The sequence below is a fragment of the Pan paniscus genome, chromosome 11, assembly GCF_029289425.2.
Source record: "Pan paniscus chromosome 11, NHGRI_mPanPan1-v2.0_pri, whole genome shotgun sequence".
Taxonomy (NCBI): Eukaryota; Metazoa; Chordata; class Mammalia; order Primates; family Hominidae; genus Pan; species Pan paniscus.
This window is the reverse complement of record NC_073260.2, coordinates 111350389-111375808: the sequence shown is the minus strand read 5'-3', so window position 1 is coordinate 111375808 and position 25420 is coordinate 111350389. Positions and strand designations below refer to the sequence as shown.

Genomic DNA, 25420 nt, shown 5'->3' with positions numbered 1-25420 from the left:
TTATCAACTATAATAAGTAGATCTCTTTATATCTGCAAATATGTACCAGGTAAAGTAACTGGCAGAAAGTCACATGGTGAGAAAGACACATGATGAGAAAGACACTGGCAGACAGCATAGGTGAGATTTGGATTGAGGCCATCTTACCATAAAACTTGAGTTCTTAACTTTCATGCTATGCTGCCACATATTTTTATATGGCACATGCTTCGTAGACTTGTGCAATTCCTTCCTTGCTTCCAATGGTAAGAACATGGAGTATGCTTACATTCTACACTTGGCTCTGGCATTAATTAGCTGCAGGAAAGTTACTTAACCTTTCTCTGCTGCAGATTGTTCCACCAAAAATGCATATCCATTTGTTCTATTTTAAGCATTCTGATGTCCACAGAAAATATACTTTCTCTGCAGTGAAGCAGCTAGTCACAGCACAGGACAATCCAGGCCATTCTCTTGTCTGTGCTTGGAGGAAGCACAGTGCTCAAAGTGGCTTTCTTTCTAATAACTTTTGAGTATTTTAAGGCCGTAGAACTTAACAGGACTCAGATGTTACCTGGTGTATTCTTTAAGTAAGTCATTTGACACAATATTTCAGAGGGACATTGAAATAATTGATTTTACCAGTTTGACAGGAAGCACCAGGAAACTATAACCAACTCATGCCATTAACCCTACAATGGAAATCTTGGAGTGTGGCTGAGCTTTGTAAGTGTAAAGTAAATACAGGTGTCTCCCCTATCCCTCGTATCCTTGGGTCCAACATCCATGGATTAAACCAACAGCAGACCAAAAATATTTGGGAAAAAAATAGATGGTTGCATCTGCAAAAAACATGAGCAGACTTTTTTTCTTGTCATTATTAAAATTATATATATATATATATATATATAAAACAGGTACTTACATAGCTTTTACATTGTATTAGGTATTATAAGGAATCTAGAGATGATTTAAACTATACGGGAGAATGTGCATAGGTTATGTGCGAATACTACACCCTTTTATATAAGGGATTGAGCATCTGTGGATTTTGGTATCCATGGGGAGTCCTGAAACCAATCCCCAACAGATAATGAGGGACAATTATACTCCTTTTCCCATAATATTCATGAGGCCCCAAGGACCATGCCATTCCTTCCCTTTATTAAACAAATAACATACCTTCCCCTTCCCTGACACTTTCTGTATTCTGTAGTCATCTGTAATGTGCAGAGGAATCAGTGAAGCAAGATCACAATGAATGCAAGGTCACTGGAGACCGTGGTGTTCTGGGATGTTCTGACATCCTCTAAAGAATGGTACAACTCGACCAGGCATGGTGGCTCATGCTTATAATCCCAGCACTTTGGGAGGCCGAGGCTGGTGGATCACCTGAGGTCAGGAGTTCAAGACCAGCCTGGCCAACATGGTGAAACCTCATCTCTACTAAAAGTACAAAAAATTAGCTGGTCATGGTGGTGGACACCTGTAATCCCAGCTACTCAGGAGGCCGAGGCAGAAGAATCACTTGAACCCAGGAGGCAGAGGTCTCAGTAAGCCAAAATCGCACCATTGCACTGCACTGCCTGGGCAACAAGAGTGAAACTCCGTCTCAAAAAAAAAAAAGAATGGTAGAACTCTCTTCTGAGAAGACCTCAGAGTGCTTGCAAGGCCATTTCTGCTCTACCACATGCTTACAAGAAATTTGGTAGTCAGTTGCCAGCACAACTGAAAAACACAGGCCCACAACTGAGAGTGTAAAATGGTACATTCTTCATGGAAAAGCAGTTTGACATTATTTCTCTCCCTGATCTTGACTCAGTCAGCAGCAGCATCAAAACCCAGTTCCTGCCTTTCCTAAGAAAAAAGAAAACGTTCCCTTTATTATTTAAAGGCTCTTAATACTTTGTATATCAAGTGCCTTTAAAAAGCCAAACACTATTTCCTAACATGCATATATGCTAAAGGGTTCAGCTCAACATTCTCCAAAAGAGCAAGAAAATTACAAATAAAAAATGTTTCTGGTCTAGGCATGGTGGTGCATGCCTGTGAATCCCAGCACTTTGGCAGGACGAGGTGGGCAGACTGCTTAAGCTCAGAAGTTTGAGACCAGCCTGAGCAACATGGTAAAACCCCATCTCTACAAAAAATACAGAATTAGCCTGATGCGGTGGCACACGCCTATAATCCCAGCTACCTGGGAGGCTGAGGTGGGAGGATCGCATGAACCCAGCAGGTAGAGGCTGCAGTTAACTGTAATGGCACCACTGTACTCTAGCCTGAGCAACAGAGTGAGGCTCTGCCTCAAAAAAAAAAAGAAAAAAATTCTGAATTTGTATGCATGTTAATAAAAGAATAAATAACATTTCTGAAGAAGTTTGCTAATATTAAAGAGTAAAAAAATCATACAATTTCTTACGTTCTAAGAAATTAATGGAATAATACTCATTTGGGGCAAATTATCAAAACTCAACATGTTAAAAGTGCTACATTGTGTGGTAGAATTAAATATTAATTTATTAATTTGAATATTTATATATTTCTCAAATTTTCCATACTATACAATAATTACTTATATAATTGAGGGAAAGGGAAGAATATTTTTTAAAATCTTGAAAGAGGAAAAGGATTCAGACCTTTTCTTTGCTCTAGTCCTCCGTGACTCTGAATTCCAAATTCTCTACAACTTGCTGTACCATTCATTGTATTAGATTTAATGTTTCACTTACCTGCCAGCGTATGAAGAAAAAATATCCAGTGCCATGACTCTTCCAGATTGTTGTCCCAAGCTTATTTTGAACTCTTCCAAATGTTCTGCAGGCACATAAGTAATTCTGGAACAAACCAGAATCCATGGAAGTGAAGGGAAATAATATTTTGCCTAACTGTTAGGAAAAGCTTCTAAAATAAAGGAAACAAATCATATTGTCCCTTTGTCCCTACTTTTTCATACAACTCATTTAATCAGTATATTCAGCAGAGAATCCAAACTTCAATAGGATAAAGTATTCTATAGGGAAGAGTAACAACAGAAACTAAGTTTTTAAATGCTGCTGATTAACTATGTGTTTACCAATCATCATGCAGAGAAGGAAAACAATTATTTATATTATCAAATGAAAAGGCTAACAACAATTTTTTTTAAATTAGGAAGATCTATAAATCCCTAGAATAATGATTGTCAGCAATAACATTAATTTTGCCCAAAGATTTCTGGGATCTCTAGCAGAAACAAATTAGGTATACTCTATTAAAATGCTGAATATCACAAATTACTTTGCATCTTTCTATAATACATAATTAATTCTAGAGATTAACAAGCATTTTCAATAATTATGTTAGCTCTATTAAGTTAGGAACTCACAAGTCTGAAGTATGAGATTAAACCATTTGAGTTTATGGAAAGACTCTTACTAATTTGAAGCAATTTGAAAAAATTCACTTTGGTCTCAAAGAAAAGACTACTATTTACACGTGAATGGCCATTTACTAATTCAACAAGTACTGACTGAATGCCTATTATGCAGAAGACACTGTGCCAGATGCTGACTCCTGCTGTAATGTTTAGAAACTGATAAATGAAAATTCAAGTCTACTGCTGTCCTGCTTCTGACATGGTGGACATACTTTTTAAAGTAAACTGTTTCAAGATCTTCAAATTAATGAATAGTAACCTAACAGAAATACTGTATCTGAACTCAATACAGCATGTTTGTGCAACTAAAAATTAGAAATCACAAAGATTATTAAACCATCTGTCCATAATTTATCTGTTAAAATAGTAAGTATACAAAACCTCAGCACTGGAGGGCAAAGATAAAAAGATTGTCTTTTATGTTGTAATAAAATAAAAATTTATACCAATGTCATAATTTACTGAAGGAGTAGTATACATAATTTCAAATATATTGCTTATTCTATAGAAAGCATTCACTCTTTCACTTCAAAGTGTGAGGTCACTTGGGTTTGGAGTCGGAAGACACAGTTCTGCTACCACGCAGAGTGTCATGGGGTAAATCACCACTGCTGAACCTCCATACCCTCTACCACAAAAAGGATGTCACTTTTGTGAAGCTACTGTAAGCTGAAGAGCACAATCCAAATAGAAGTGAGTGCTATCACAGGTCATCAGCTCTCCTGGTCATACTGATCACTTGGGCAGAATACACGGGGCCTCTGGGAATCTCTTCGTGACACTTTTACCTCAAAGGTCAAAAACTGAATCAAAGTACAGATCAATGGATTTAAGACTAGGCTAGCTGAAAAAGTTGCATTCTAATTCTGGCCCTATTTAATTTATTCATCTATAAAGACATCTTCTCTATGGTGCTACAAAGATATATTGAATAGCAAATTTGCTTTTAGCCCTTCAAATAATATGTCAGGAAAGAAGACTGATTATATTTTAAACAATGAAAAAATAAAATAAAGATAAACATAAAACCTAAAATGTGAAAAGCCTATTCAAGAAAACTGGTATTATTCCTAAAGATTCAGTAAAACTCATATAAATAAAACGTAAGTTTAAAAAGCCAGGAAAAGGTCAGGGAAGAAAGGCAGGATAGAATAGCAAAAATAATAGCAATCAGTACGAAGTCTTTAATTTTTTATTGGTTTGAGAAAGAAGGTAAAGATGTTTCCATCCCAAACAATGTTAAAAATGAGTTTTTCTTTATATTTGTTCAAAGTTGTTTTTTACTTTACCGAAAGGTGAGGAGTGTAGGCATTTACAAATATTTTTCTGATACTTTGCATAGCAGTGAGAAAGAGTAGAGACGGTAGTTTTCCTAACTATTTAGCCACTACAGAGAGTGAGGCCACCAGAACAAGCATCCCACAATGCAACAGAACATGCAGAGCCATGCTAGCACAAGCCTGGTCACAGGATCATACAGAACTTCCAAATCGCCAGCAAAAATGCCAAAGCTAAATTATGAGCTGCAAGAACACACTGAAATGCTTATTTGAGAGTTGAATTAAAAATTCAAACTAACTTTTGGATACACATGGACTAACTTTTGGTTACATATGGACTAGAAGAAAAAAGAATACCATTAGAGATGCTGAAATGTGATATGGCTATTAATGCAGAGACTATTCCTGCACGTGCAGACAGGATCGTTCCCTTACAAAGGAGCTTGAAAGCTTCATAATTGGAAAATATGATTTTCAAATGAGTTCACAATCATCAGTACAATGTGAAAACGTAACAATCTCATAGCTCTGTTGGATTTTATGTTCTTATTTAAACAAAGAAAACAATCTAAAATGTATATACAAAATCTATATCTGGATCTATTCTTGCATTGGGACATTACAAAAGCACAAAATTGTTTTCACAGACAAGTTGTAACACACAGCCATAATGAGCTTTCGAATCACTGATACTCACACATAAAAGGGGGCTCGATCGTCAGCAGGTGCTGCAGAAAATCTAGAATGTGAAGCATACGCCGCGGCATCTTTTTACAATGGTGTTAACAAATGTCAATGTCTTGTGCTGAATGTGAGATGCATACATATGTAGTTAAAAGTGGGTGCTCCTGGTTGTTTTTTTCCCCCTTTCCACCTCCCTCCCATCTACACCTCCCCCAGAAAAGCATCTGCTCTTTACTAGTGTCTATAGCAGTGATTATTAACAAGCATGAAAAAATGTAACTGCAATCAGTCTTTTATTCCTTGATCAGGAATTCATCCCACACTTTAGGTTAAGGCAGGTGAATTCTGATTCAGCTCAGTAATTATCTGGCAGATGTTATAAGCAGCTGCTGCTAAGCACAAAACCCTGGCTATTATTACAGAAATATAAGAGCTCCTGGCAAGGTGGAGGGAGAAGTGAAACAGAATGCATTCTGGTGAGGCTTCGCATCTGGTTTTCCATAGAAAATAATGAAACCTGGATCTTAAACTGGCTGTTCTTGAACTCTTGAAACTCAAATTATCTACCCATGCATGCATGAACACACACACACAAAAGTTCCTAGCTATCTATCGTAAATGGCAAAAAAGAAATCCAGTGCATTGTCTCAATAAGCAATGCTTTCCCTAAAACCAATCAGTTATGTAACTCAATCACAGTCTCCTTTTTTAAAGTTCCTACAATACACCCCTCCACCACCACCCAGATTAAGCTAGGTTCATAAAGAAAAATAATGAGAAAGAGATGTGGATGGAGCCTAGATCCAGGTAATGAGCACAAAGCTTAATGGGCCTCAGGCAATGTTATGGTTCTATTCAGAGTAATGGCAGGACTAAAAGTTCCTTTTGGGAAGATTATTCACATAGCTTTCAAGGTAATTCTAAATCTTTTGCTTCACGAAACAAGTGGTAAGGGCCAAAAACACTTCATGCAAAATGCACAGAACATGCTGCTCAGCCCTGGTCAACCTAAATGGCTCTTTGTGTTTTAAAATATAACATATTTTTTTTTCTGAAAAAGCATTATGTAAGGATGATTTTAGTTTATTTTTATCATTACTCAATGAGTTAAGCTATAACCATTTGAATCAGAGTATCTTTAAGGCATGTGAGAAGAAATCAACGTGTTTTGAATGTCTGCATGTGTGTTTACGTACACGAGAGAGAGACTCACTGACTGAATGAATGGATGATTGATTTCCAGGAGGGAAGGTTGTACGATTTTTCTTCTTTTTAAAATAATTTAAGATTCTATAGTACATTTTGCCTCCTGAGATCCTAAAGCAAGTACTTATGAAGCTAGCTCTCTAGATACCCTTCATAGTCATAATAAAGCTTCTGCCCACATGACAGGGTAAATTCTGCTGAATCAGTGGGAGAGGGGAAACGGAAATACACAACAAAAAAATGAGGAAAGGGGAAAAAAGACTTTGAGCCTGAAAATGTACTTCAAAAGTTTTCTAGAGTTGACCAGATGCATGACTTATGCCAAACTGGTGTCACAATGGTCTTATTTTTTAACGACTCTTAAAGTTCTGCAGTACCTTAGAACTGAGTGGTAGGGCTAGTACCAAGTACTAATTCTGGTGATCAGAATGCCAAAAAGTGGACAGCAGACTGGTATCAGCACACACAGCATAAATCTACATCATGGCACAACAAATCAGATGAACAGTTACTAGTCCATCTGCATTTTATACTACAACTAATCCACATAAACTAAAACCCTGCAATAAATACATAGTCTCCACATGATCTAGTCATGGAACACTGGCCATAAGCGGTAAAGAAAACACTTGAAGTTTCTCTTTTCTTATGATAAAAGGACTGACATTTTTCATGATGTCTACTTGTACTCCAATTATTATAAGGCAGTTAAGGAACAGTAATATGATCTGATGATCTGTTCAACTGTAAACAAAAGTCAAAAAAGCATACACAAATACGAAAGCCCATTAGTGAAGATTTTGCCTAAAAATAATACTTTCTATATAAGACAGCGGAATCTGCTCCAAATGGTATATACTTTTCTTCTTTTTATTGACCACAGAATGAAAAACAGTCTGTACAGCTTTTGTTACCTAAGCCCTAGCAATACATACTTTGCAAAACGACTAGTAATAGAGAATGTAGTCAGTAAGATAACATTAATACAAAAAAGTCCCCCATACTAGTAATCATTACATCGATTTTAGGTAAACAATCTTTCCCTGAGCTCTTATTTTATGATGTTATCCCTCATACATTAAAAACAAATATTCAATGATTAATGCTAGAGGAAAATGCCACATTGATGAAGTGTCACAATAAAGTAATGAGCTGATTTTTATGTTGGCTCAAGGAATGGTTAGTGACTTAAAAAACAAACCACATATATGATGTGCTTTTAGTACATTATGGGGTTATTGGAAATTTTAAGCACTTCCTGACAAAATATCCTCCATGACCTACAAACAGACCATATCAACATTTTGGTCTATCCCCTGGGGTCATGAGATAGCTCAAGAAACGGTAAGTTTTGGGTCAGATGGACACTGTTTTATGTTGTCTTTTGCATGCCTGGCCCTTAAAGAACTGTCTTAGTTCTAGGATTCACACAGGTCAATTAGGTAGGGTACAATTCCTTATATCAAAGCCAATCCAAACATCTTTCCAAGATCCTAAAAGTGGGCCCTCTTGCTCTGTGAGAATCATTGCATCCCTCACTTCTATGGTTGTTGTAGAAATCACTGGAGAAGTATAATTAAAAATACAAAGCAACGTTTCCAAATTTTTAATATTGATATAGTCTCAAAGAAACTAAACTTACAATCGAGAACTACTCAAAAATAGTCAATTTCTTGAGTGATTTATGTTAAAAAAAATGTGATAACGTTTGCATCTCAAACAGAAGTGAATACTGAAAAAGAATTCTGATTAATTGAAATTCCTGAATTTCCCAAGTTAAACTGGGCTTCAAATGATACTTACTTTATGTCAGGGCCAATGAGAGAATGTCTTCTCAACATAGCTCGTGCCTGGGCATTGGTTACACTGATGGTAGACTCTTCATTAATGGACAAGATGCAGTCCCCAATGGCAATCCGGCCATCTCGACTAATGGCACCTCCGTGAATAATGCTTCGAACGATCATCCCCAAGCCATCTTTATTAGCACTAACTGTCATTCCTACAGGAAAAGAGAAATGCAAATATAATTAAATACATGATTTTTCAATTCATTTTAATTTGAATTTAATAATTTCTATGATTTATAGATTAAAAAATACAAGTAACATTTCAGTCAATAAAAAGCATAGCAAAAACAGGAAAAAGTGTTTCTAACAAAAAATATTTTTAAGTAAATTGTAAATGTTTGTGAAATTGTATATAGTCAATACATTATAAACAAAACAGATCTACATTGTGGAATGAATGTAATTTAGACCATGTGATGTGCTGACCCCTTGAATAGAAAGGTCTCTCAGGGAGAGTACTATGACAGTATCAAATCAGTTTTACAATATTAGTTCAGCTTTTACACATAAAAGAGAATAAAAGGACTACAAAAGGAAAATTCATCATGTAAATTAAGCAATTATCCGCTATTACCTTAATTCTTTATCACTTGTTTATTCAGGATCTATTTACTATATGGCTAATATGTGCCAAGTACTATGTTGGTTGCTTAGGATAACAGCATAGCACAGAATTCCTAACATCAAGAAGCCTGTATTGAAGTCTTCATACCTGGAGCCTATCACAGTGGTGTGGGAAAGTATAACAGTTTGTTGAAATGAATTTATATGAACTTAATCTATTTCCATTTTATCTCTGAACTTCTTTAAGCTTCTAATTTGGATATTAAATTGCCCTCTTTTCACATCCCCTGGATGTCTCACAGGAAATGCAATCTTAGCATGTATAAAATTGAACCTGCAATTTTTCACCTCACTTTATTTCTCCATTTTTCTTCCCTTTTTTGGTAAATTGCACTACCACACTACCCTCCATTATTCAAAGTAGAAGTACCGGGGTCTTTCTTGATGCATACCTCTCTCTTATCCCCTATATTTAATCCAACACCAAATCCTGTCATTTCTATCTTCAAAATTTATCTTGAATCCATTTACCTTTTTCCATTTAGACACTAACTCCAGACTAAGTCAACACCTTCTCTTGCCTGACTTTTTGCAAAAGCCTCCTTCCTAACTGGTCACCTGCCTTCCATGATTGTCTCCTTCAATGCATACTTCCCTCAGAAGACAGAGAGGCCATTACAAAAAAAAAGACAAGTAATATCCTATCAGTCCCTTGGCTGCAACTCTTCAATAGTTTCCTGTTATAGTAATACACAACATACTTGCTCAGCACAGTCTGTAGGACAGGGGTACACTGGCCTTTGCAGTGTGCATCCTTGCTTTGTGTTATGTCCTTCTTGGTTCCCTAAGTTCTAGCCACAAATGCATCTCATCTCTGTCCGTTTTGAAGTCTTTGCCTGACACCTTCTTTCTGCAGCTCTTGCACAGCTAACTCCCTCTCACTCTTCAATATCACTTCCTCAGAAAGTCCTTCTCAACAGACTCTATCTGAATTAATGTTCCCTTTGCATCCTATCCTCATTCTATTCGTTGAAAAATATAAAATCTTATAAATTATATTTGAAACTTTGCAAAAATAATGTAAGTTCACTTAAAACGAAGTGCTGAAAGTTTCTTCCAAAACAAAATTATATAATTAAACAAGCTATGGAGAGATATAAAGCTACCAGTGTATTTATAAAAACTTTTCTTTGACAGATGTCACAAATTCCTTTTTAGGTTTTTATATATTTAAAAAATGATGCCTTTCCAAATATTAATTCTACTCATACCAAATTAGATATGATATTTCAAACATTTTAAAAAATGATTCTGATTTTGTTTCTAGTCTAATATTTCATAGTGGATGTGGGCAATTCAGGCTCCTACTTACTGTTTTCTGATAGAAATAAAACATTTTTAAACGCACTTAAAATATTCTGTTAAGACTCATACTAACGATTTTGAAATGTATTGTTAAGAAGACACCTCTGCTTACCATAAAACAATAAGATACCACTTCGGGTGAGAAAAAAGGCTGAATCTGAAATTTTTCAAAAGGTACTCCATTTTGTACTGTTAAAGCCAGCCTTCCCACCAATACCCACAATATAACTGTACTTTGGTAAAATAAAAATGTGTCAGCACAAAGTAAAATTTAACTCAGTGGATCACAGTGGGAATCTAACTTACCATCTTGTTCTTATTAGCACCATGCAGACTACAATAAGGCAAGACACAGACATGGAACCTATCATGAGCTATGGCCAACATGATCTCTGAATTCACTTTTAATAGCATATTTAACTCACGACTCTCAGCTATTAAGGCTGTCAGGTCACATCAACCATGTAAACCAAGAGGTCAACATCAGTTAGCTGAGCTTATACTTTCCTTTCACCAAATGACAATTTTCCAGGTGCAATAACTTGGAGGTAATCTCCACTAACTAGATTTTGGTTGTAACTTGTAAGATCTCTCAATTTTTTTCCTGCAAGAAGTATGAAAGAATATCCCAACCCAAATCCCAAATCATGTGCTTTGGAAATAGAGAACTGGTTACAAATCTGAATTCCACCACTTCCAATCAGCACAAGCTTGCAACTGACTTAACCTCACACAGAGCCTCAGTTTACTTACCTTTAAAAAGGGATGACATTTACTCTTAGGGTTGTTTAAAGAACTAAGTGAGAAACACATATGTAATAGTACTTTGAAAATACCTGACACAAAGTGTACGACAAAATTTAGTCACGAAACTAAAAACAAAACAAAACTCATAAAATATGTTAAAAATGCATCTCTCCCCCAAACCAAGGTTACATTGCTCCCTAAAGACTAAATGCAAATCTTAATTCAGCTTCAAAATGAAGCCTGTTAGTACAACAATCATAACGTGCCCTTGGGTAACTCAAGTACTGAATGTATTGTACGGTCTATGTGAAAATCAGACACAGACAGGTTTGAGTTCTGACTCCACCTCTTTAAGGGTTGAGTAATTTCAGAGAAATTCCTGAGTCTGTCTATGTTTCTGTACCTAATCAGTGAAGGGAAGATAAAGACTTCCTTTCTTTTCCCCTGAAGAACCTTGTTTTTTTACCTTCAAGTCCAAACACCACATCATTAACCAAGGGACCACAGACTTATCAAAAAGCATCAAGATTAGAATTTTTTAAAGGTCACTATATGCACGTGTATATTTATTAACGTATCTGTATTTCTGTATATATTTTCACTCTAAATTTAACAAAATTCAAAAACCCAAATGATTCATGAAATCAAAACAATGGATTATGACAGCTTTTACAGAAAGCTGTCATTTATTAATAACTTCTTCTGGTCATCACTAGACAAAGAAAAAATTAGCCACAAAGCTAAAACTGCAAACAACCGCATATAGCTGATTAAGGGGAGACTATGAATCTAAGAAAATGAGCTCATTGATAGACCTCTTCATGATATACTTTTCCACTAGCACAAACCCAGCCTCTATTTAGACTTCCTAACATACTATTTATCACACTTTTTGTTACTTTAAGTTATACAGCCAAAACCTTCCTACACTAAAGCTTAATTTAATGCTTTAATATTTACGTAGATTTTTCAAGATTCCTTTACATTTAGTTATTCGAAGTGCTATAGAAATCTGAACATTTAGCATCTCCTGTGAAATAAGGTAACAGAGTAATGTAATGTTCTTGCCTTGGCATGCAGGAAATTTTAACTCCAAAATGCCAGAGGAACCTCACTGGGTCCCAGGAAATCAAAACGCCAGGGAGAAAGCCCTATAAACATATTGGGCATAGCATATCAATAATGGAAATGAAGCAGAAAAGTTAAACTAATTGTGATTTACACTTTTATATTACAGTGTGAATGGTAAACTAATGGTGCTGTGATTTCACACTTAAATGTCTTACTTTGTTTTTTGTTTTTTTTTTTTGAGACGAAGTTTTGTTCTTGTCACCTAGGCTGGAGTGTAGTGGCACGATCTCAGCTCACTGCAACCTCTACCTCCCAAGTTCAAGGGATTCTCCTGCCTCAGCCTCCTGAGTAGCTGGGATTACAGGTGCCCACCACCACGCCCAGCTAATTTTTTGTATTTTCAGTAGAGACGGGGTTTCGCCATGTTGGGCAGACTGGTCTTGAACTCCTGACCTCAGGTGATCCACTCGCCTTAGACTCCCAAAGTGCTGGGATTACAGGCGTGAGCCACCGCGCCCGGCCAAATGTTTTACTTTCACTAAAAAAATGACAGGGCTCTTTTATACTTTAATTTTAAAGTCAGGCTGTTGAGGGAGGTTTAAATGGGTTTCTAGATGTGATGGAAAGGAAGGACACTTCTACCTTTCACTGTTTTCTTCCAATAACTTAATTAACCTAGTATATTTTATATCAAAACTTAAAAACTAAGGTGGAAGCAACTCAAGTGTCCATCAATAGATGAATAAATAAACAAAGTAAAGTGCATACATACAATGGAATATTATTCAGCCTTAAAAAGGAAATTCTGACACATGCTACAACATGGATGAACCTAAAAGACATTATACACAGTCAAATATGGACAAATACTGTATGATTTCACCTACATGAAGCATTTCATCAAATTCATAGAGACAGAAAAATGAATGGTAGTTGACAGGGGACTGGTAGAGAGAGCAATGGGGAATAATTGTTTAATGGATACAGCGTTTCAATTGGGGAACCCAAAAAACGTTCTGGAGATGGATGGTGAAGATGGCTACATAACAATGTGAGTGCACTTAATGCCATAGAAATGTACTCTTAAAAATGATGAAAATGGTCAATTTTATGCTATGTCTATTTTACAATAAAAAATCAATGTATCTTGACATATTAGGAGAATAAATAAGAAAATCCATATAATCTCCCCAATAGATGAAGAAATGCTTTGACAAAATACAGCATTCTTACAATTAATTAAAAATTGGTAAGCAGGCCGGGCAGGGTGGCTCGTCCCTGTAATCCTAGCACTTTGGGAGGCCGAGATGGGTGGACTGCCTGAGCTCAGGAGTTCAAGACCAACCTGGGCAACATGGTGAAACCCCATCTCTACTAAAACACAAAAAATCAGCTGGGCATGGTGGCAGAGGCCTGTAATCCCAGCTACTCAGGAGGCTGAGAGGGATGAGAATTGCTTGAACTCAGCAGACGGAAGTTGCAGTTAGCCGAGATCATGCCACTGCACTGCAGCCTGGGCAACAAAGAGAAACTCTCTCTCAAAAAAAAAAAAAATTGGTAAGCAATCCAAATAGCCAGATTGCAAAATCTGATGTACCCAAACCATGGCTCTTACAAGAGCCTCCTAACTGCTTCACCAACCTAAGCTGAATGCTCTTCTTAAAACACAAATCTGCTCATGTCACTCTTCTACCCTTAGCTCCCGCTGCCTACATGAAGCATAAGGCAGTAGATGGCTGCAGCAGAAGTTCTGTGTCCTACACACAAACCCATCCAGCAGTTGTCTCCCATTTATCCTTCCTTTAGTTCCAACTCTGACTTTGCCAGTCATCATACCACACTTCATCTATACCAAACCAGTTTCAGTAATATTTCACATCTCTCTGCCTTACTGCTAAGCAGCTTTCATCTTTTTCAAATTCCTCAACTATGTGGTAAAAATCTCCTCTTTTTAGACCTAAATCATACATCTCCTCTTTTCTGAAACCATTCTAAAGTTCTCCACACTTGGAGAGTAGGGATTAGTTATTCCCTCTTTTAAGCCTTTAATGTTCTCTGTAAGTATCTATTATAGCATGTACAATATTTTAATGCCTTTAGGATTTTAAATGTCAATTAGCTTACTCTCTTAAACTTGTGTTAAGAACAGTGATATTATGGTGTCTATGCATAGTGGATATAGTATTAAAATAAATGTTTGCTAGTTGAGTAAATACACTAGAATAATAGTTCCCAAATAGGCTTTGCAAAATCTCTGCCTTATCAATTATTCAAGAAAAATGGGTTCTATGGCCAATTAAATGTGAAAAATGCTACATTTGATAATCTCTTAGTGATTCACAATGCACACTGGAGTATAAAAGATATTGAGATGTAAAAAGAAACCCGTCTTCTTAAATTTATCTCATCCCAAACTTTTAAACTTGGAACTCATTTATAACTCCTATTAACATCCTACAAAACTAATATTTTGAGTAACATGGCATCAGAAATACTAAATTAGCCAATGAAATAATTCTGGCATGGCTTAGATATCTGTCTCATAATTAATGAGTTATGCAAAGTTCTGCAGTTCAAGCTTTGTATCATCATCCTATTAAACATAATGTATATAAGAAATATTACAACAACACAAATACTATCTGCTACAATTCTGTTTAGCTGCTGTTGGTAGTACCCCGCCACCATCAAATGGAACAAAATCTTGGAGACCAAGGCTGAAATCCCACTCATCAAGTAAGCACTGCTGGATTCCTCTGCCAAATCTCAAAACTTAACAAGGAAACAAGACCCTGCCATAAGACGTCAGTGTAACGGGTAGTGGTTGCTTACTTCATAGAAGGAAAAGGATCTCTGATGCTGAATTAACCAGAGTCTTGGGCTGCATTTGGACACTCAGAGCAACTCATCTACCATTCTATTTATCAAGAAAGACAGGGCTGAGTCACATGACTCTAACTCAATGAGAGAACAAATGTGCTCTGCCTCAACACAGTTTTAGCTATTGTAATTAGGATATTTCTACAGAAAGTCTTCTTTGCCCAATTCAGAGGGTTTTGTGGTTAAAATAGGACAAAAAAATCCTGCCACCTGGGAAGTCCTACTGAATAACTCACATTTACATTTTGGTGGTGGCACACCTGGTTGTCTTTTTAGTCTTTCTTTCAGTGAGTGAAAGAAATTAAATATAAACTGACTTATACATCACTGGTACATTCAAAGTAACTAATAATTTACTTTTCCAAAGAATTTAGAATTCCAAATTGCTGAAGTTTTCATTTTCTAAGAATTCCTTTTCTGATTTGCTGTTTCATACACAAACAATTCATATATCTTTTACTGAATATAAATGAGGCTTGTGAATACTCTGAATTAAGAGAATGAGGGATTTCTGCTCATATGAAGTAAACAAACCTGTAAATCATTTCAAAAAAATAATGAGGACATAGAAATAAAAACCATAAAAACTACAGGAAAATTTCTGTAGTTCTGTAGTTCTCTTATCTACAGCAAAAAAAAATTGAAATTTACCATGTTCAATATTTCCCCTTGTCAAGGGGGTTGAGGAGTAGGTATATGAGGAAAATGAGAAACTTACCTAGGCTAGAATTGCCTTTTGCTATATTAATAGTCCTTTCAAAAGATTCTTTAGATACATTTTGAAGCATGACACACTCAGCATTAGAGGCCAGGGAGCTCTGTTCAAGCAGGTACTCAGAGCCCTTTAAGAAAGAAAAAGAAGTCACAAGTCACATGGAAAGGGAAACTAGACTTTGGAGCGTGATTTCAACATCACGCATGTTCTCTAATTGATTGTGCTTTATTTTGCAAGAACCTGCAACCAAAACAAGTTCATAGGTTGCCTTCTGAAAATCTTAGTGTCAAGAAGCACTCATTCCAAATGAAGAGATTAGCCAGAATAACCCTTCACTATTCCCTATCTCATCATAAAACACAAACCATATCTTTAAAATATTACCTTTCCAGCTGAATCGGGTAGCACAGAAGGAAGTTCTGCACTTGATATAACTTCACTTGGTAAATGAGATTCAGTCCACACTATTGTGTTTTCACATTCATATTGTTGTTCAATAGCATTTGCAGGTGTGTAGTCATTTATAGTAAAGCCAGAAGCAGGCCCCATACTTATGTCCACCGAAGGTGTATTCTCATCCTGTCTTTGCAGGAGATTCTGGGTATATAGTTCCTCCAGAGACATATGCAGATCAAGTACTGGATCACAAGAATTTTCAATAACATCCTGGTAGTTAAAAAACAACAACAACAAAACATGAAAAATGTGACCAGAATTACATCAATATATAACATCACTTCTTAATGAACAACTATTTAGTGAAATGTAAAACATAACAATTATTTATTACTCAAAAAGCATTAACAAACACAATTCCTCACTTAGCAGATTTTCTGCATATATTTTCATAAATGCTTTTAAATACATTTCCTGAAAGTCATACATCTCACGTTCTACGGAGTTATACTTGTACAAGATACTGTACGTAAGATCATTTAGATATACTATGTTCTATTTACAAATAAAATTATTCAGAGTTCAAATTACATAGAAGAGCAAGTAGCATACTTCCAAATCTCACTTAAAGTGTAGTTTGTTTCCCATCAGTCTGAAGTTCCTATTTATTATGAGCTCAAGGACATAAAAAGTATGACATTAATTGATTTGGACTCACAAGGGCCTCCAAGAGAAAATTATTTTGATAGGCATTTATAAGTATTTGTGGAGAAGAATAGAAAGTTTTACAATTCAAATTATCGTAGGAAAAATTTGCATAAATATTCTGTAAGATATAACAGAAGGAATAGTAAGATGGGTTGTCATAAAATGTAGGCTCTAAATCCAGGCTCTGTTATTAACAATTTGTATATCACAGAACCTCTCTTTATATAATTTCTACAATCCTCTGAAACTCTAAAATTGTAGAGTTCTATATAAATATGTATATCTACTTACAACAGATATATTGTATCACTTGAGTGCTTTGGGAAAGCAGTTGCTTCATAAACTGCTGTTGAATAAACATATCAGTTTTCCCTTCAATTCTTTCATTGATAGTTTCAATGTATAAAAGTAGCATATGAACATACTATTGCATAAAGGATTCAAGATACAGACATATACTGTGTATGCATATAGAATACAATATGAAGAGTCTTCGCTATGGCTTCTACTTCCATTCGCTTCCCCAGTAAAAATGGCTGGCATCAGTTAGGTGTTTATCCATCAAATTTTTAATGCATTTGCATAATATATACATATAAGTACACACGCACACACTCACACATACAAGCAGATATACATATATATTTTTAAAAACTAAACACAGCCATACAATAAATAGCACTTTTACTTTTTTTGCAGTATCTTTTCATCTTGATGTGAGAAATTTCCATGTCAGTTTAAAAACAAGTCAACTTCAATTTTCTTATGGCTGTAAGTTATTCCTAAGTATGAAAGACAGTGGTGTGTAGACTGTGAACCAGGATGCCTGAGTTCAAATCCTGGCTCAACACTAATTAAATGTTAGAGCTTGGACAAGTTACTTAAACACTATGCCTAATTGGGGAAACTAATAGAAACTAATACAGGACTTTTGGGAGGACAGAGAGTATTCATATCCACAAAGTACTAAAAACAGGCCTGACTTAATAGAAAATGCCCAATAATTGTTAGCTACTGCTGTTATTTATATTCTACATTTTTGTCCACATGTGTGAAGATATATTCACTATGAACCACTAGAATTTCAATGGTTGGTCAAATGATATGCACACTTAAAATGTTGGTACATATTTTTAATAGAGACGGGGTCTCATCGTGATGGTCTTCATCTCCTGACCTCGTGATTCGCCTGCCTCGGCCTCCCAAAGTGTTGGGATTACAGGCGTGAGCCACTAAAAATACAAAAAAATTAGCCAGGCGTGGTGGCTGGCGCCTGAAGTCCCAGCTACTCAGGAGGCTGAGGCAGGAGAATGGCGTGAATCCAGGAGGCAGAGCTTGCAGTTAGCCCAGATTGTGCCACTGCACTCCAGCCTGGGTAACAGAGCGAGACTGCATCTCAAAAAAAAAAAAAAAAAAAAATTTGGTACATACTGCTAACTTGTGTTCCAATTTTCTCTTACAGAAGGAAAATATGGGAATACCTGTTAATGAATCTTGCCAGTCCTAGATTAGTTTGGCAATCTGATTTGTAAGAAATATTAGTGTATTACTATGTGTGTTCCTGACAATTATCAAGGATAAGCCATTTGTATTTCTTCTTTTAACACTCTCTTCATATTCCTTATCCGATTTTTCTCTGAGTTCAAATTACATATAGAGGCAAATAACTCATAATTTCAAATTTCACTTAAAATGCAATTCAGTTCTAATCACTTTAAAGTTCCTATTTATGAAGAGATCAAGAGCATAAAGCGTATGACATTAATTGATCTGGATTCACAGGAGCCTCCAAGAGAAAACTATCTTAATAAGCATTTACAGGTATTTATGGTGAAGAATAGACATTCTTCTTGTCATTGGCACAGTCTGAATATAAAGTCTTTGTGATATATACTGCAAATATTCTCCAAGTCTGTCACTTGTCTTTTAGTTTGTACAGGTAATATTTTGTCGTGCAGAAGTTAAATTATTTCTGCAACCAAATTTGTCATTCTTTTGTGCTTTTGCGTTTTATGTATTACTTAATAAGTCCTTCCACACAAAGTAAACGAAATGCTTTCTAGTATTTTTCCTCTTTTATAAATGCTTTCTTTTAGATTTTAACCATCTTGATTTATTTCAGGGTATGGTGTGAGATATGGGTCTGCCACTTTTTTCTAAACGGGTAATTAATTGCTCCAACACAATTTATTACACTCCTTTCCTTGAATGCGACTTATTATCTCTCTAGAATTATCAGATATTCCTAGTACAAAGAATTGAGGCAAGTGGAAATATCATATAAGCAATTAACATCTGTAGTATCTTCAGAAACAAATGACAGGAAGGTATCATCCTCCACAAGCCCAGGATCTAAACAATAACCTGTTGGCTCCCTCAGCCAACTTTGATAATTTTATTCTTAGGAAAAATAATAATGTACTTACTACAGAACTGGTTAGCTTCCATATTACTAAATTGATGATAATAATTAGTAAATCATCTCCCCCATGCCTCAAAGATAACAATCAAAATTGCTTTTCATTAGCAAAAGAGGTCAAGTCGCCCTTGTTAGCTGGGGTGTACTGTAAATGGTATAACAGTCCCATGCATTATTCATGAAGGAGTTAACACAGACACACAGAAAAGAAAGAGCTAATCAACACAGTAGACAACATACGCCCACTTCAGAAACGTTTCTGGTTGCTCAACAACCAACTCAGTTTTATTTTTAAAAGTCTTGTGGATCTAAAAGAAAAACAGTTCTTCCCTCATAAGATGTACAAAAATAACCACAATTTCCCAGTGCAACTTGATATCTAAAGTGAAGTCTTTCAAAAGTCTATATTAATATGTGACTTCACTTGATATATTCTTGTCCTCAGTAAAAAATTAAAAAAGGTTAAATTAAAATGTCAAACGTACTTTTTAAAAGTTCTATTTCTTAAGCGCAATGCATAAATTCAGGTTAGAGTTGGGCATATTATTTACCCAGATAATATATTTACAAAAACTAACTAAATACACGAGCATTTAATAGCCATAACCTGCTTTTCTTCAATAAGCAGTCTACCAGAGAATCCTTATTATACATTTAAAAAATAGATTGCAACCACAGCTGCTCCAACTGTCCTTCTCCCACTCTTTCTGAGATAAGGTACACTTCCTTTATTGTTTTGACACTGATCCTACTAAGGAAAAAGGCAACATCTTTTATACCTTGGAGAGCCTGCAATTTTGTCACTAAGACTCTCACAGTCACTCATCATTTTGATTAGAGTGATTTAGTTTTTTATTCTAACCCCATCTGCAAAAAAAAAATAAGAAATAGTATCAACATTCTAAACATGGATGTGAAGGCAATAATATTTTATGCTAGACAATGACACTAAGTAATAATTTGTAAGAATGTTCAGACTACTAAAAAATATCATTAAATCCGTTAGTTGAGTTGACGTACAAGGTGCAAAAGGGTTCCTATCTTGATAAACATCAAGTTCAACCTGCATTAGAAAAAAAAGTAATTCCTGGCAGAACTGATATTCAAGAACGAAGGATAGACACCACATTGGTAACAATATCATCACCGGACAGAGTAAGAGTATGAGTGTACACGGGAGGGCAGGGTGTAGAGGTGTGAATAAGGAGTAGAAGGGGAAACTTGAATAGATATTAAATCTTTATCCATTGTATTTTTAAATCAAAATAGGAAAAAAAAGTTCTAAAAACCATGTTAAAATTTTAAACAAAAGTCTGCAAATTTAAAAACCAATTATTTCTGCATTTTGTCATATCTTTGGAGGTAACAAGGGAAAAGGAGTAAAATGATTAACCAAAGAAATCAAACATAAAATAATAAGAAAGGAAAAACACGGCTAGAGCCATGTTGCTCTTAAAATCCATATTTCAATGACCTGCCTCTATTAAGCCAAATGCCATAGAGGCAGGTATATTTTTCAGGTTCTTGAGTAATGGTTATTTCCCGTAAATCTTTACATGGTAACTAATCAAATTAAGCAAATACATACTCTTTAAAAAGTAAAGCAGAATGGACCCCCAAATCAGATAATTTTGTGAGGAAGAGCCCCAACATATGGCTACAGCCCTTTGGTGTTTAGGCTGCCCTGAAGAGCGAGGCCTCCCTCTATGAAGAGTCTGTGCTGTAGGTGATTAGCACTGATCACTTCTGGTAGTATACCTGACGAAGGCCAAAAGACCATTCATCAAGGGGAAGAGACAGGTAAAATTATTTGTTCATACCCTGTTGCCATTTAAGGCTACAAGATAATCACATAGTTAGCAAAGTCAAAAATCTAAGGAATCGCTGAGATCCTCACATTCTATTTTAATCCTTCTTTCAAATCAAGATAGAGGCATCTTTGTTTTTCTTAAAAATCATATACTATACGGTATTACTTTATAAATTAAAAAGCCTTTAAGTACGCTCACTTTTAAGAAAAATTGTCAATTGTAAATTCCATAACAAATCACCATTGTGTCTTTTTAATATAAATTTGTTGCAAAGAAACAGGAAGGACACATTATATATTTATTTTATTTACATAAAAATTTTTAGTAAAAGTCTAGGTATTAGAAAGTTGTCACCAAAAATATAAAATGTTGCAGAGATTTTACCACGATGCAGGAACAGTCCTACTTTTTAAGAAAACTAAAAGCACACAGGAGTTTCACGATGTGTTTTAAAACACCCTCATTAATGTCTTCTTTGTTGTTTTGTAGTTTAAGTATTTCAGTTGATAAACGAGCTTGCCAAAATTTGCTTCAACAAAAGAGTAAACTGCTTGGGGAAAACAAAATAAATAAATAAAAAAGGAGGCAAACAGACTTCGGTAAGCCAATATGTTGTGCTGCATACAGCCAGCATTTGCCCTGTAAAATATATGCTTCTCAGTATGCAGATTGTGTAATCCCTTTAAGTAACAATTACTAAGTTAAACAATGCAATCTGTCCACTGGCAAGAAGACGTGTGCTATGCTGTGGATTAGGAGATTCCATCAGGAGATGAACTCAGCTTCCAGCCCTGAGGCCAGTAAAGACTGAACACATTCCAGAACACATTCCAGACAGGACACAGCCAGACAGACAGTCTCAGGTGTGGTGAGAGAGGAGCAGCTGCTCTACTCAAGATTATACCTTGCAAACCATTTCAAGGAGACTGCCCAGCATCATTTGCAAGGATAACAGGTGCACCTTGAACATAAAAGAAAATGCTTTGAAAATGTTCTGGCCAAAAAACCTGTTAATCAGGAAAGGAGGAAAACAGTGCTAGACCTATGGAAATTCTACTTTCCAACTTATTCATAAATACCCCTTCCCATTGAATTCAATTTATGCAGAAAATACATATGTCGTATATTAAAAAAAATTGTCCAGTCTTTTCAACTTAATTTTAAATGTATGTTTATGGTATATTTCCAATATAGAAAAATAAAGAAAATATATTCATATATGAACTCTTTGCCATGATTTAATAGATATAAACATTCAGCCATATTTTCATCAATCTCTCTTTCTTCATAATATGTTATAATGTATTAGACACATAGCTAAATTCCCATACTTCCTTTTTTCTCCAAGGATAACTTCTTTTTTGAAGTTGAGAAGTATCCTGCCAACACATTTTTAGATTTTACTACACACATGTACATAGATATTCATTAAAAATATATGTTGAATTGCTTTGCATATCAATTTCCAAAAAACAACTGCAAAGAATCAAAAGAAAAATGAGCAACCCAATACAAAATGGCCAAAAGATATGAAGAGATCTTTGATGAAAAGTGAAAAACAAATGGCCAATATTATGAAAAAAACATTCATTCTCATTAGTAATCAGGAAATCCAAATTAAAATAGTAAGATACCATTTCACACCCAAAACATTGGATACATTTTAAAGTATTACTTATTGAACATTATAGAGTATGTCACCAAGAAAATGAATAGAGTTGGGGCATTTATGCCAATAATCTATTTCTAAAATATAAATGGCACAGATATGTCAAATAGTGACTAAATTCTTCGTTCACATCCAGTGACATAAACATAATTTACCATTCACTGTGATTTTTTATGTAAAGTATTCTTTGGCATCATTTTGTATAAAAACATATGACAGCATTAAGTTTAACTTAGCTAGTAAATGTTAAATTAATGCAAGAAATATTTTACTATCCAACTTTGCATAGAAGTCAGTTTTAAAACCATTAAGAAAATAAAGTTATTCTTGTAATTTTTCCAAAGTAGACACTGCTAAAAACACAACTTGAGAAATATATGATGCTAAATTTTTCTTTCTGACATGCAAACCCTAATCAAAGCTTTGAGCCTCTGTATCTATCATTCTCAGACACTAAATTTAAATAGTTTCTAGTAATCTGAAAGCTATGCAACCAACGTTAGCTAAATGAAATTGTACTTTAATCCAATAATGAATCCACAACTGGAGAAACATAACGTCTCCAATATGTTATTCCCACAACTCCCCATAAGGACTGACCTCTGGAAAATTACACACAAGACTTTCCTATAAAAGAAAAATTGGCTTTTCCTTTGTACCTTAGGAGGAGATGATGGAAGGGAAGAACCATAGTTCAGGCCATCACCACAAGAACTGCCATGAAGAGATAAAATAGAGGCTTGAGTAGAGTAGATGCTGTCATTTTCAGGAGAGTATGGAGACTCAAATGTGGATTCATCTACTAAGTCAGCATCATTTGTGCCCACCTAGAAACAAAACAATAATATCAGTTGGGAATTCTGTTCTATTACATATATGACAAACAATCTCCACTTGAGACTAAAAGGCAAACTGGTATCATTCTTTTATCTATTGTATTTCTATATGCCCTCTTAACCCTAATCAGACACTGCTAATGCAGCAGAACAAGGATAAATAGCCCACCTACAGCAGAAAGTGCTGGCATACAAGGTTGTTTTATTTCATCAATAAAAGGGCTAAAGGCAACAATTAACAAAGGGCCTGGATGAAGTCTATGTTTAAACAGTTCCATAGTTAAGAAAAATATTTACTTTCTTACAGTTCTCATGCCCAACTCTTACAATTTTATAATAAAATTGTGTCATAATTTTTCCTAGTCAACTAAAATAAACTGTTATTCAATGAGGCAGGCTAGGCAATTACATATTTGTAAGCCACACTAAAACTATATATTTTGTTTAAATTATCTTGAACTAGATTTTAAAACCATTCAAGTTGCAGAAACCAAAAAGAAAATCTGTGATTTCATGCTAAAATTATACTAACAAACAAGGGGCCTAATTATGATCTGGTTATGGTGAAGCTTTAAGTTATAAACTTGTTAGAAAACTCATAAAGAGTGAGATAGAGAATTTCACTACATATTCTCTAATAATCCTATTGCTGTCTTCTGTCACAGAATCAAGATTAATATTTAAATTATGATGAGCTTGAAGTTCTTTTTGCAATTCACTCAAAGTCATACCTGAGAATAGGCAGAACTGACATATATACTACCTTTCTCTGATATTACCAGCATTTTCTGTCTATCTTGGCAAAATTCCATATGTTCTATTTTTTTTTGTAATTTCAATTTACTGCTTACCCAGGAGAAGTTAGAAGAATTATAACATTATATCAGGTCACATTCTTACAAAAAACTATTAAAAATACCTGTGGGCCATTTTGAAGTGATTTTCTCTTCAAATATACTTCATAGGCCTAATAATATATTTTAAATACATGTTCAAATTCACTAGTGAGTCACTATGTGGAGGTTTACCCTTACAAATATACATAACATACAACAATCTAGATAGTATTAACTAAGCCTTGTGTCATAGATAACAATAAATATTTAAGTAACATTAATGAAAGAATACCTCAATATAATTTGTATGTATATTGCTGATATCTTAGGATCTTAGGAGAGATATTAACAATCAATTCATTTATTTACTGTAGAGATATAACACTAAGACTCAAAGAAATTGAGTGACCAGTCCAAGATTACTTAGCTGGCTAAGGAGAAGACCCAGGACGCATATTACTATTATAAGATGCCAAGCTCACATAAAAGTGGAACTAATCTTCCTTTTGATTGGTATCCATTTAAGGAGGTTCAAGGAAGCCATGTAAAGGCTAGAGAGAATGCTATTTCGTCGGGTACTTTAGAAATAATCATATATAGTATTTGTATCCTGCAACATTTCAAAAAGTATTTGCTACGGCTGGGTACTATTTACACCACAGTACTGTATGTAATTCGTTGTATATACTAAGCTATCTAGTTTTGAAGTGCTAACATAATACCCATGGAGAGCAGGGCCATAAGTTACCTGGTATGTTAAGTATTACAGTGTGAAATTATTGGATTTATTATAACATATACCAAAACTTTTCAAATGGCTATTTCAAGAGCTTGCAATTTAAAAATATTAGCAAAAGGAATTGTCTCCCCCAAAATTACAATCAGCAAAATGTATATATAGTCAAAGAAATAATTCACTCTGTTTTAAAGCAAGATGTGCGCAGTTATAAACACATAATGAAGAATTTAACAGGTTTTAAACCTTTCTC

General features: G+C 35.0%; 1 protein-coding gene across 34 annotated transcripts in view; it reads right to left on the bottom strand.

Annotated features, from left to right (window-relative positions):
* MPDZ (multiple PDZ domain crumbs cell polarity complex component) overlaps positions 1-25420 on the bottom strand; it is a 176497-nt gene that overhangs the window by 54358 nt on the left and 96719 nt on the right. For 23 of the 34 annotated variants that reach the window (XM_057298754.2, XM_034967150.4, XM_034967155.4 and 20 more), the window contains 5 exons: positions 23419-23586; positions 16141-16422; positions 15760-15883; positions 8368-8566; positions 2709-2813 (listed from right to left, as the gene is read on the bottom strand). In XM_057298754.2, the coding sequence (XP_057154737.1) occupies positions 2709-2813; positions 8368-8566; positions 15760-15883; positions 16141-16422; positions 23419-23586 (878 nt within the window). Of the gene's footprint in view, positions 1-2708; positions 2814-5371; positions 5414-8367; positions 8567-15759; positions 15884-16140; positions 16423-23418; positions 23587-25420 lie in introns of all 34 variants that reach the window. The other 11 variants (XM_034967135.3, XM_034967137.3, XM_063594019.1 and 8 more) reach the window with 1 other exon arrangement.